At 36.6% G+C, this 14,157-nt stretch overlaps 1 protein-coding gene across 1 annotated transcript in view; it reads left to right on the top strand.

Moving 5' to 3' along the window:
* The window catches only part of LOC108028881 (adhesion G protein-coupled receptor B1), a 31,259-nt gene that overhangs the window by 1,328 nt on the left and 15,774 nt on the right, over window positions 1-14,157 (top strand). The window contains exons 2-4 of the mRNA XM_017100889.3: window positions 11,327-11,869; window positions 13,438-13,911; window positions 13,970-14,091. Of these exons, the coding sequence (XP_016956378.1) occupies window positions 11,390-11,869; window positions 13,438-13,911; window positions 13,970-14,091 (1,076 nt within the window). The 5' untranslated portion in view covers window positions 11,327-11,389. The remainder of the gene's footprint in view (window positions 1-11,326; window positions 11,870-13,437; window positions 13,912-13,969; window positions 14,092-14,157) is intronic.

Below are 14,157 nucleotides of genomic sequence, written 5' to 3'. Positions count from 1 at the left end.
TGGCGGTACTGATCAAGAATATAAGACTTTAGGGATCGGAAATCCTTCACCTCCTATTCCTTTGCTTTGAATTTGCATTTCTAAATTAAGGAATGTTAAAGGTCAGTGTCTGACCCATAATTTACTCTGTGAAGCTTAGAAAATATTGAACGGCATTGATCTTCAGTGTGTCGTTATGCACTTACGTTAGTTTAATTTACAATATGACATTCGGAACAAAAATAACAAAAAAGTCAAGTGGCGATTTCATCAAAATGTGTGGAAATATTTCACTTGTGCAGCTATTCAAAAGCTCAAATCATCTTAAATCCATTAGTTCGCTTACGAGTTTCAATCTATACACACAAGAAAATTGTCTTTTTTAGATTTAATAATGGAGATAGTGGTTCAACAAAGTGTACTTGGTTATTGCATTAGTAAATAAGTAATTGACTACATAAAATAGTTACAATAACAACAGCAATAATATAACAAATTTTCTTCAATCTAATTTTCGATCTTCTGCTCCGTGACCAAAAATTAACTTAAAATATGATTTCAAAAACTATAAATTCTAGAAAATGTATATTTTATTTCAGCAGGGTGCCCTCTAGTGACCACTTTTTGGAAAACGTTCAAAAAGTGTAAGGGCCATTTTCGAGTAAGGGGTATTTGATAGTCGATGACATCGTTTATAGCGTTTTCCCCTGTTTAATAATATACACATTTGCCTTGCCAGCACGCATATAAATTAAATGTTTCAACTTAAAGACAAGTAACTTAAAAGTATAAAAATTAATTAAATAATTAATAATAAATTATTAACTAAAAAAAATGAATGTGCTGCCATTGTGGAATTGTGTATAAAAAAGCATTGCATTGACATTAATATTTATATTATTTGTATTATTTTCGGATTAAAATGTAGCAAGGGGTAACGTTTGTTTCTCTTTTAGCATTGTCGCTTTTGGACGTACTTGCAAGACATTTCTTCACATGCGGCCCAAAAATATAGGCGCGTGCCCATCCCTATTTGATACTCAATTTCCTCACCCACCATACTCAATCGGAACTTGCACATCTGTTCATTGCACTTGGCATAATGCCGCTGTTACATTTATGGACACCCCCGCGAATTATGGGTTTCACCATCGAATACACCAGCCCACTCGACTCCCCGCCCTCAGCACGCGTACTTATGTGATAATTGCAGGAAGTACACCTCACACGAAATGTTGCATTCAGAGAAAGTTTTTCCTTGAAATGCACATATTGTAAATAATAAATGCGAAACGAAAAATTGCAATGTGGCCAAAAAACATTGCGGCTGCCCACTGGCTAATTGAAAGTGAAAGGGGGAACCGGACTTAGTTGCCGATATATGGGTATGCACTAACAGAAAACGTGGTAAATCGTATCGTATTTCCACTTAATTCCAATATGAAATACTTTAGGGATTATTACCTATTACCTACCGCTAAAAAGTGTGGCCTTCAAATTAAATTTTTGATTAGCAGTTTACAAATCTCGGAAATATTTGCTGAGTAAAGGGTATGTGATAGGAACATGATTTCAGCGAGTTCTGTGATTAAACACGAACCCCTATCTTTTAACTTGTTATAACTGTTACCCATAGATCAACGTCACATTTTTTAATATTTTATTTAAATTTAAATTATGTTCTTATTATCGATATCCATTCAAGTTACACCATTTATTAAAAAGTTATAGCCAAACAAAAATAAATTATTAGAAAACTCAATAAAGTGCGAGAGGGATACAAAAAATCAGCTGCTTGCAAAAACCCACTAGCGCCACCTAGGTTCCACATGTGGCGCGTTTGTGATACCTCGTAAACAGGCAATGAAAAGGAATAAGAAGCGCTTTGTTGTAAGCTGAGAGGTATCTGATAGTCGAGGCCGTCGAATGTAGCGTTTTCTCTTGTTCTGGCTGAAAATAAGTGTTATCGGCAGTTCTAAAAATTATAAGCCTGATCCGCTACTTCATTACCTCGCATTCGGACACGTGTTGCGTTTCTGAAGTTATTTTGTTTCGATTCCTTTTAACCGCCGCCGATTTGCTTTGCAGCCACTTTGTTGAATTGTCATAATTGGCATAAACCAGTTGGCCAGGTGCTGTTAGCTGCGTGCGTTGCTCTCGTTTTTCAGTGCCTAAGTGCGTAAGTCAATTTTCCAGCCACCAGCCACTTTCCGCAAAACACCCGATCGATCCTTTCGGCTCGAGCAGATATACTAATAGACAAAAAAGCGAAATTCCAGCGTTACTTTAGGAGTAACAGCTCTCATAGGACAAAAATGTTTTAAACTATAGAAGCAGGGGTCCCATATAAATACGTTTTTAGTGCACTATTCTCTCTAGTTAACATGTTAAATTGCCATTTTGGCTAAGTTAAAGCTTTCAGTGCCTGAAAGCCGAATATTTGTTACTTTGACCAAGATTTTCCCAAAGCTGGGAAGGCTAGGGCTTGGGTTCAGACTACAACCGGAGTCCATTTAGATTTGGAAGCGTTCAGTTTTGGGCCAAGAAAACTTGATAAACATATAAATTTAAATACAAATTTGTTAGAAGTTCTTTGAAAATCAGAAAGCGCTGTACATGCAATGCTCTTACGGGAACGAGAATCCCCAATCATTACAGACCATTTATCTTTACATTTTGTATGCAGAATTCAGTTGTTTTAGAGTTGGCTTTCAACCAATTTGAAAATCTTAAAGGCAAACAACACTTTGCAGGCGTTTCGTTCTGGTCGCCCCACAGTGCGACGGCAACGACCTTGCCGCTGGAAGGGGGCTGGCGATTTCGGTTCCAGGGGAGATCGTGCAACGAGAGTGCAAGTGCTCAAACCAGATTGGGCAGACATCTCGCGGCTAACTACATGCAATATTTTATGGTACATACACACGGAGCATTGCATTGACAAAGTAGACCAAAATGGTGGCCAAGTACTACGAATAAGTTTAGTTGCAGTATGACTTCAGATGTAGATTCCTCAGCTTCGCAGCAGCAAGCGAGATTGCAGAGCGCCACCTACACGGCATTCAAATATTTGGTAGTGCGATGTAGTTCTAGGCCTCTTGTAGGCGTAAGAGTGGGCGTGGCACATAAGCGTAACAAACTTGGGCTGCGCACGAAGCTAAGGAATCTAAATTTGAAATCTCAACTCCATAGTCTGATAGTTTTGGAGATCTCGGCGCTCACACAGACTCTATCATAATACATTGAATAGGCTAGTGATCCGGATCAAGAATATATATATATACTCGATTCACTATTCTAAGTATTATTCTAGCTGAAGACCTTTGACCCGACAAAAAAACATTAAAAAAATGAAATTTAAGTGATCTTAATTAAATATTTGATAATAATATTTCAGCGAGTTCTTAAATGTTGTTCTTGTTTTTGCAAAAAAATGATTAAAGAATTTAAATTTTAAAAACTTTGACGAAAAAAGGAAAATAAGTGTTGTCTCTTATTTATACTTATACTTATTACTTTATAAATCATTTTTTTTCCGAAATATTGCAATTTTGACTTAAAAGTAAAAGAAACATTTAAAAAAAGGAATTGATTTAAAAAAATATTTTTTTAACAATATTCAGGGCTACCTTTTCTTCAAAAAGGAACATTTTAAATTATTTAAGAGACTTCCCACTTCAATATATTATATTATTACTAAAAAGAATTATTTTTTAGATGGTTGAATGAGTAACAGGTATCTGATAGTCGAGGAACTAGGTAATATTGTTCTTACTTATTAAATATTAGTACTTTCGAAAGAGACCAAATTTTCTGAAAGGGGCTTTAGTGCTACGAACAATATTTATGAGGAAATCCACATTTTAACAAACTAAAATTGTATTATAAACTATTCTGATGAAAATGTATTATATGGCCTACTAAATGGATAGTCTCTGCATTCTTTACATTCCAAAATAGTTAGAGTCTTCTGGAGGAATTAGATTAAAAAGGTTAATAAACCTTAACAAAAAAACGATTTCCCATAATTTTAAAAAGTTGATTTTTTGACAAATCATATTAGGAAAGCATACTTTTCAAAATATATATTTCTTAAAACATATAGCCCAAGCCTGTTCACAAGTAAAAGGTGTTCGAAGTGTAGCTATTTATAGATACTTTTCCGCCTAGCTAATTTTTCCAAGAGATAACTAAAGTTGAAGGCCCATAATATTTCGTTTTGGGACAAACTGACAAACAAAATAAAACTTTCATATTTTAAGGGAGAATAAAACTAGACTAATGAACTTGTGAGCTTATTCCCAACGGTCCCCACAGATCAAAATATCTAAATTTTCACTTTGACACTTTCACCGCTCTTTCTGCCAAACCGTCCTTTAGTTTTTACGAAACCTTGCGATTGATGGGTCACTTTTTGCGATCGGCCTATCACAGTAGATTTAAGTTATTTGTGTATATTTAGGAGCCGCCTTTCCACACTCTCATGGCGATGATATTTGCACTTTATAGAGTAGGTTTTAAAAACTTAAACTTATTTTAAACCTTTATTTTACAAACAAATCTATGAGTTTTTAAAAGATGATCGGCAATAGGTTGTGGCCCTGAAGGTATATTCTCCAGTTAGGTAACTCACGTCGCTTTCATCAATCGAAATTAATTGTCTAGCTTAGGGCAACAGTGTGTTGAAGATTTAATTAAAAGGTCCAAGTGCAAAATTTAAAGTTATATAACCAAATTAAACCTACGATTACGAAAAAATGTTAATTGCAATAAGCTGTCAAAATAGATTTATTTCAATAGAAATAATACCTAGCGTAATTTTTGTTATTTAACATATATTATAAATATTTTAATGAATAGATATCTACGATTTATTGTCACTGGTTGAGCTTTCCTTGAAATATATCTAAAGGTTTTTGGTATGCGAATAGAAACGAGTCGCCAACATTTACAGCAGGCCAACCACAGTCTTGAAGGCTGCTGAAAATCAGAAATGAAAACAAAACAAAGCCGAAAGGCAAACAATGCGAAATTGTCATTTGGCCAGCGACTCCTCGATCGTGTGACTAAAATGCTGTGACATTTGTCTGCTTGCAAATGCAACTCATGTGTGTGTTAACCCATTTTGTGGCAATCAGCCTTAACTTTGCCTCGCAACCGGTATCCACATGATCATAGTTATTCTCATTCCAATTCGATTGTCTAAATGCCTGCATAAAATTATTTACCCCTTAGTTGAGCCAAGAGACGTGGGGGAGAAAGGGCTGCGTTCTAGATCGAAGATACTTTATGCACACACAAAAAATCGCAGCTAAACCAAAAAAAAAAAAACAAATTGCCTGTAGTGATATCTTAAATTGATTAATCCGACACGACGGCATTTAATATATTATATGTATGTGAACAAATCTACACCTATAACTATTCAAGTGACATACAAAATATATTCGGGTGATATTATTCAACCCATATATTCCTCAAATATATTATTCAGTTCTGTGACTGTATATAAAACAGCCACAATACAAATTCTGTACTATTTTTTCATTAACAATTTCACTCTATCTCTTTTACTGTGCTCCAGCTGCGTGTATATATTATGTACTATTAAAGTACTTCATATACAATCCACTTCAACAGCTTTTCTTTACCTACAACAATTATTAAAATATTTCCCAAAGCTAAAAACAAATCCTAATATTGGCAGGTGACAAAAAAAGCACAGACAAGCGTTTGCTTGTAAGCGAAGTCTTCACAATTCTGGCAAATATTTTTTCAGCGCTATTTTGCATCTGAAGCGCCCTTTTTTAGGGAAAACAACTTTTTTTAGCTTTTAAATAAAAAATTAATTTTAATTACTATTAATAATCCATTATTTTTTTATAAATCGTATTTTTTTATTGTTACCTTTATAATTCTTTACATAAAATAATAAAAATTATGTTGTAAAATAATTTATTTATAATTAACTAATAGTTTTAAGATCGCGTCGAGCTGACATTTATCAGACAAAAATGCGGTCATTATACGCTATTGGGTAGTGGTCTTAAAAGTCAACATTTAGAGAAAGTGCGCAAGAGTGCACCTATATACTCAATGAGCTTGCTGCTCGTCATCAATACACTACCCAATAAAAGAAGGTTTCAGAGGTGGAAGGAGATGGAATCATTTTGTAGCTCTATCGAAAAATTACATTTTACTGAAGGGGTTTGTTTTTTTAGTTTTCAACTTAAACCCTATTATACGAGTCCCACAATCAAATATCCTGGTTTATTCGTGCAACCCATATGCCATTCAAAATAAAGCCGTAATTAATTTTTTGATTGAGGGCCACCGACCACTAGAATTTCCAAGAATTTCAGTACTCAAAGGCTGTGCTCTGTGTTCAAAGAAGAACCACCCCGTGCTTATACGTAAGACGATGGAACCGAGAGAACCCTCTCCTATTTCTGTACCCTTTTTTCCTGGGCTTTCCTACATTTCATCGATCAAGCACCCCCCAAGAACCCATCATACAATGTTGTTTCCTTATGGGATAATGGTCACATTCTCAATATTTGAACATGAGGCCCCACAGGCTTGGGCGATTTATAAACATAAGGTAAAATCAACCAATATAATAGTAAATTGGAACCAACCCATCGAACTGCTTTTTTGTCCTGTGCGTAATATAAACGTAAGGTCTACTTAAATAATGGTTATGTAAAAATAAAAAAGTGTAGAATGGTCCTATCCTATATTGCACTCAATTAACTTTTTTAAGAGTTATTTTTAAGAGTTATCCAACCATTATATATTAAAAATGCATTTTTTTTGTTGGCATACTCAACTATTTAGAGGTGTGGCTTGTACTTGAATTCCAGGTAATGTGGAAGTATGGTAAAGACAACATTTTGAGCTTGGCTTGGGAGTCCAAGAAATGCCAGACCCAGTTGGGATTATAAAGTTTATAATATAAGCAACATATTGGAGCAAGCTTGTAAGTTGGTGCACACTTTTGTATCGAGGAAAAACCATCTTTGATTAACTACAGAGAAACCCAATATTTAACTTTGTAAAATTGGCACGATCCAATTCTAGTTTTCCAGGAGTACCAAACAAACTTGTGCTCCACTACCTGTAGGTTTTCTTAAATATTTTCTTGAACCATTACCCATTGAAATTTGAAAACAATGTTGAAATTTCTTGATTGTTCAAAGTTTCTCTGATGAAAATCCGCTTCTAAGCAATAAATCTAAAACCTGTCTAGCCCACATTTTTGAAAATTTGGCAAATGCAATTTTATTCTTAATACTTTAAAAAGTATAAGCAAATAAAAAATCGCCGCTAGGTGGCGTCGTTGTGGGCGTGCACTTGTGAACAGTCGCATCGCCGCACATTGCTAACACATAAGTAACCCCCAAACGAAAGACTTAGAAAACGAACTTGCTGCAAGGAACATGTACAAATATTCTCTAATAGATCTTATGAGCAAATGGAACGCAATTTTGTGGAATATGTCAACCGACTTCGGTTTTGAAATACCTGCTCCACTTGCTCTTGGATTGTTCTAAGCAATGTTTTTTATTATTTATGCTTTTATTGTTGTCTCGATGGCGGTGATGCAACGCAGAGCAACTCAAGTGCTGCAATTTCTGCTGCAGTGTCGCATTTCACAGTTATTTGTTATTGTTGTACGTGCTCTTTGGATGTTTTAATAAGCCATTGTCGCTTGTCTGTCACGGCAGGCGACGTTTTAATTAGCTTAGACAACGGCGGTGCGGACGTGTATCACATCTAATAATATAATAGCACTACACCAAACAACGCGCTGCGATTGCGTGGGTAGCAGGAAGCTTCATCATCTACAATTTCGTCTCGTGTCTTACTTTGTCTATAGCCATCAGTCGAGCAGTCAATCAGTAAGTCAGTCAATGTTGTGGGAATTTTCACATTCTTTAAGCATTAGTTTTTCTCGTTGTATGTTGGCAGCTCCGCAACATTTAAACACCGAAAAATCGGAGAATGATAATTAGTCAATTTCAAACTGGCACTTGTAATAAGCTTTTAGGATCAATTGGATACTAGGTTATGGTATATTTTACGAACCCAATAGAGATGTAGAGTTATTTGTGTACTCACTTTGCAAATATAACCCGAAATGAATTTATTTAAAGAGATCAGTGTCTTAACAGAAAACACGCCCCAATTAAAACACAGTTTATATATCAAAAAACATTATTTTATTTACGTTGTAGGTGGGAATGGCCTTTATTGAGTATAACTCGCAGAGCAGGTCCTCAACTTTTTCGTAACCTTCTTTTCACTCATAAACCGCACCCTTCGCACAAGATCGAAGAAGATAATCTGTATGTTTTAACATTTAAAACATGCCGGAATGCACATTACAAATACATTAAAATAACTTTATGAAATCGCTTTAAGTCGTATTTAAAGCATACAGTGGACAATAGATTATAAAAAAGTAAAAAGTACTTCCCAAGTGCCTCGACTATCATATACCCCCTACTCAGTTAATCAATTAACCTCATTAAGTAGTGCTCAGATTTAATGGATTTTTGGCACGTCGATAGATACTGACAGTTAAAATAAAATAAATTAATAGACGTGGATGTTACTTTCGAAAGAGATTTAATAAACATTTTCAGACCTATTGATAGTTTAAAAGTGGTTGGCCTTCTGGCTTTAAATAGTTGGCAACATTTTCGATTTGGTGGGAACGGCTTGTTGTGGTTGGAGTTTGGAAAATAAACAACAATACATGGAGCTCGATGGCCAGAGGAGGGAAGGCCGGGTACTTTGAAACCAAACTGAAGGCAGCCGTTCGATTTTCGTGTGCTAATTGAAGAGTGAGCCATGCACGTTTGGCCGTGTGTACCTGGTCAATTACGCCTAACTACTGTCTGGGCAGCCACGGAGAAAATGAAAAGTGCCACAAACGAGTAACCGGACTTGTGACAGTGGAAAGCTTTGTCCCTCGTTGGGGGAAAAGCCTTACGTTGCCCGCAAGTGGCGAAATGCCAAAGGCAAACTGACAAATACCACGCTAAATACCAGCTTTCCTGCGCCCAGAAACAAGTGGGGCTATTTTGCAGGTAACGATAACCTGCAGTTTGAAAAAAACGAGGAAGAGCGCTATTGTCTGGTGCCTCAACTATAACACACCCATTACTTAGCTAACAGGAGACGGGTATATAGGTAAAAGCAGCAAAGTGATGATGTAAAGCGCCACCTACCTGCTATGTCAAAGTGTGGTAATGTGCGCTGCAGGCAAATGTCGAAAGTTCTTGAGCTGTTTGTGGGCTTCAGAGTAGGCGTGGCATTCTACTGCGCTGCGCAAGAAGCTCAAGAATATACCATAATATAAGTCACAAGTTTCTGCCTTTTATAGTTTGGGTCCATACGGACGGACAGGCGCTTTCTTCTGCCTGTTACTTACTTTCCGACATATCTTATTTATTTATTTGGTAAATTTGGTTAGTAATACTGAGGAAATAGCAGACAATAAGTAATACAACATGTTGTACAATTCAGTTGGCGTCAGTTTTCTTGTGCCCTAGAATCATCAGAAATGTATTGGTTTCGTCAGGTAAACTCTGTCTGTTTCGCACATTTTTAAATGTTTAGTAGAAGCGTAAGTTTTGTTTTGTTTATCAATACCTATCTACCAGTCCAAAATTGATTTATACTGGCCTGCTTCTGACCCTGTAAGTGACGCCCTGCAACCTCGAACAAGTGCTGCATATCTCCATCGTGGCTTTTCATTTTCTTGCGAGTCTCGCGTAACAAAGCATTATTAAACCGATCTGCTAGTGATCCTTACAAAGAATATATACTTAAAGGGTCGAAAGCACTCCCTGCTACCTATTAAGCTTTGGTTACCTTTCCTGTTTTGCCTGTCAATAGCGATTGTCTCGCTTCACATTTACTTTGCCTTTCGATTTCAGTTTTCGGTTTCGGTTTCAGTTTTGGTTATTGTTTAATTACCAACAGAGTGTGAACCGGTTCGCAGAAGCCAATAACAATGACAACCGGCCAGCACAATACAAATGTCAAGGTGTTCCATTGCCGAAGCCGGTTTACACTTGTTTATGCTAAATTCGATTCTAAGTAGGTATTATAAGTGGATTAGAAGCCAGCGGAGAACAAACGATTATTGCAGCAATTATGTCGTCAAACTCCAGCTCAAAACGTCAATAAATCGATGAATGGCCATAGGCGATCGATCGATGGATAAATAAGAGATAAGTGAGTGTTCTAGATCAGTCGAGTTTTACGATTTCAACGGACTTTTTGTAGTCACTAAACTGTTAAACATTCCAAAATTTTTCAAGTTAGCTGCTTGTATCTCAAAACACTCAAAGTAAAGTGTTTATTTATTTAACAAAAGAAAACAGATATACTCCTTAATTTTCGCAAAAAAAAATTTTAAACAAGAAAGGAAGTTAACTTCGGCATACCGAAGTTTGTATACGCTTGCAGTTATAAGAAATAATTAACTTTAGTAACACCATGTGAAATTTTTAAGGATTGTTGCTGACTTCAGTGATATTAAAAAATATTATTTCATTCTTTTTTTTTAGACCATTTTTTTGACATCTATATGTTAGAGTAGTCCGATTTTTATTAAATTGAATTCGAAATTCTTAAAATAAAAAATTATATTACCAATATTATAAGATAATATGTCAAAAAGCGCCAAAGCTATAATTTGTTTCATATTATTTTTCGAATAATTTTTCGATCGTTTCTATGGCAGCTATATGATATAGTAGTCCGATTTTGATAAAAATTTATTTCGAAACCAATCAGAAAATGTTATTTCCAAGCGTAGGAGGTTATATGTTAAAAAACACCAATTTTTTTTTAAATTATTTCCCCGATCCGGCTGATCCGACTTATATACTACCTGGAATAGAATGAAAACTTTTAGGAAAGTTTCAGCCCGATAGTTTTTAAACTGAGAGACTAGTTTGCGTAGAAACATACGGACAGAAGGACGGACAGGCGGACGGACAGACGGACATGGCTAAATCGACTCTTCTAGTGATCAAGAATATATAAGTATACTTTATGGGGTCGGAAACGTCTTCTTCACTGCGTTGCAAACTTCTGACTGGAATCATTATACCCTCTGCAAGGGTATAACAACGAATCCATTAAAAAAATTGTTGACTTCTTTTTCGGTATTTAGGGCTCAAACTGCACCAGGAACTACCATAAAGCTTTTGGGGTACTCTCAGAATATTATTCATTATTCAATTATCTTAAATAATATTAATAAGTTATAAAAGTATACTTACAGCGTTACCACATTCATGATTAAAAATATATTCTCTTCTGATTGCAGCTTGTCAATGAACTAGTGGCATCGCCATTGACAAAACCCACTGATTTAAGCCAATCAGCAGAAATGAACGAGTCCAGTAATCAACAGTCAGAAGGGGATTTTAATGGGCGCCACTCCGCATCGCCGGCCCGCACCATAGACTCACATGATTCCACCACGGGGAGCATGGACACCATTGTGGATCGCAGCCTTAACCGCGAGGAGCTGCACCAGGTGGTGACCAGTATCGAGCAAGGCACAAATACCGCGTGCACGACAGGGTCCGGAAGTCTAACCAACTCGCAAATTGGCACGCTAGAAAGAGACGCCTTGCGGAAACAGCAGGAGGACCAGGAGCAGGCACGCCAGGATGCCCAGAGTCACATTTATTCGAGTCCAGTCTACGATGAGAAGCCGCCGCTGAAACTTCTTTCAGCAGGTTTGGACCTAAATGCGGAAAAGGGCGAGGCCAGTATTGAAGAGGACAATAAGCCCAAGTTGATTTCGCACAAGGAATTCAAACAGCAGCTGGAGGAAGCGATGGTGTCAAGGCAACCCAACCAGGTAACCCACACAAAAAGAGCTCAATTTGAAATTGAAGTACCTAGCTTTTTATATAATACTCGCTCTTGCTCAAATTTACAAAGGCAAATAGTTCTGCAAATATTTAAATAGTGCTTTACTGTTTAAAATAGTGGTCAATATGCTTTAATACTTCTTAAATGAACTGCCATAATCATAGTTGTCAAACATATAGCACAGACCCACCAAGACTCTTAGAAACAAACAAGAAAAGGCGCTAAAAGTCGAGTGCGGCACACACCACACATGCCAGTGCACTGCGGTGCCCAGCCACCTGGCGGACGGTAGCAATACTAGAAACCAAATCAAAAACACATTTCAAATACAAACGCCATAAGGTTCTTATGAGAGCGAGCGAAATGGCTGCTAAAAAAATCAGAGGGCTTATTAGATTTAATTCGATTCTTAAAAACAAGAAATGGCTCCAACCTATGAAAAACCCAATTGTAGCTGACAAATAGGGCATATTTTAAAATTAAAAAAAAGTTTGTGGTTAGTAGTTAACATTTTTTTTAATTAAAATTTGTTTTTCTTTTTAAGAAATTAAAAACTTTGTGTGCTTAAAAAAGCGCATTTATTAAGAGGTTTCAAAGGATTTTATGCAAAAGACATGAAATCAATCGGAAAACTACAGATGGAGATATAAACATGAAAAAAGGAAACTTTGAAAACAAGCTTTTTTTACAAACTATAAAATTCGAACTAAAAAAATTAATTTTTTTTTTTGGCCAAATCCTGATACACTTTACTTATTTTCCGAATAGTAGAAATAGTAGTAGTAAAAAAGCTTCAGGCAAATCAAAAATGTCTACTTAAAAAAAGTGTTCGGTTTATACAAAAACGGCCCATATGTTTAAGCAGAGGATGTTTTGACGCTTTTAGAACTTAATTATTTTGAACTAAAAATACTTTTCTTAAACCAAATCCTGATACACATGCTTACTTATTTAACGAGAGGTATGAGTAAGTCAAAAAAAAAAAAAAAAATTTGACCGAAAAAGGCTTAAGTTTTGTAATATACACCTAAAAGGGACGCAAACGTCTCTTTCCCTGCGTATAAAACTCGAGACCAAAATTATAGTACCTAATGCAAGGCTATAACAAAGTGGTCAAACACACAAAAAACTCCTTAAGTAATTTATATGAAATGGTTTTCAAATCATGTCCGATTAGCGGGCCCTCTTGCTGTTGACTTCCAGCTAATGGTGAAATATATTGAAGACTGTACAGAATGTGTATAGGCTTTGGAAAGGTGTAAAATTTCAGAGATTGTCTTGGAAGTCTTAGTCTTAGCATTGATCGAAAAAATATCTTATGTTGTTGTTGAATATTTTTTTCAAAGCTCCAATAAGAAATTCACTCATAGCTAGATCGTTACTACGTTAATAGTAAAGATATATTTTTCTTAGTTACAAAGCACCTGCAATTTCAGATTTGAAAAGGAACATTTTTTGAGTGTTTTTATAGACAAATCAGCATTTATACGTTTTCTGTTATATAATTATATTTGATTTTAGCTGCAATCATATGTACATATCTATTTTTCCCAGGTGAATGCCACCAAAAGTGCGTCTAACACTTTGGACTCCAGGATCAGTCGAAAACAGCGCTGTCCCCCGGAATTAATCAAGTACAAGGAGGGCAGCGGGGGCGGCGGCAGTGACTCCTCCTCGCTATCTTCGAAGGATCGGCGCAAACGTAAGGCGAGTAACGAATGCTGCTCGGCCTTTCCACTGCAAATAGTGCTGGGCACGCTGCAGCTGCTCCTGGCGATCTCCCTGGTAGCCCTGGGATCGCTCCTTATCGTCCGAGAAGCACCGCTCTCCTTGGCGGGCTGCGGCATCTGGACGGGATTGATAGCCGCCGTCACCGGTTCCCTAGGAGTAGTGAGCATGCGCAAAACGCAGACGGCCTTTTTGGCTCTCAGTTTGGTGTGCATCGCGAGCAGCACCTTGGCCATGGCTGTTTCCGGGGTGAACTTGTCCAGAGACCTTAACAGGATGGCGGAGCACGAGGTCGAGCAGGTATAATTTCGAGCCCCCTATCAACGGAAGTCATTTTGATTGTTTATTTCCCTTTAAGTTAAATTTGATCCATGCCAACAGTGAGGTCTCCGCCACATGCGGACTATTTTTCACCCTTTTTCTGCACTTTGTGGCCAGCATTGTCTCCGTCTATAGATGTACCCTCCAGATTTGCACAAAGTGAGTACAGTTCCTATTACAGAAATATTTTATTTTATCTCCAAAAATATATTTTAAAATGAAAAA

Source organism: Drosophila biarmipes, chromosome X (genome assembly GCF_025231255.1).
Source record: "Drosophila biarmipes strain raj3 chromosome X, RU_DBia_V1.1, whole genome shotgun sequence".
NCBI classification, from domain to species: Eukaryota; Metazoa; Arthropoda; class Insecta; order Diptera; family Drosophilidae; genus Drosophila; species Drosophila biarmipes.
Note: the sequence above shows the minus strand (reverse complement) of the source record. Positions and strands in the feature narration are given on the sequence as shown.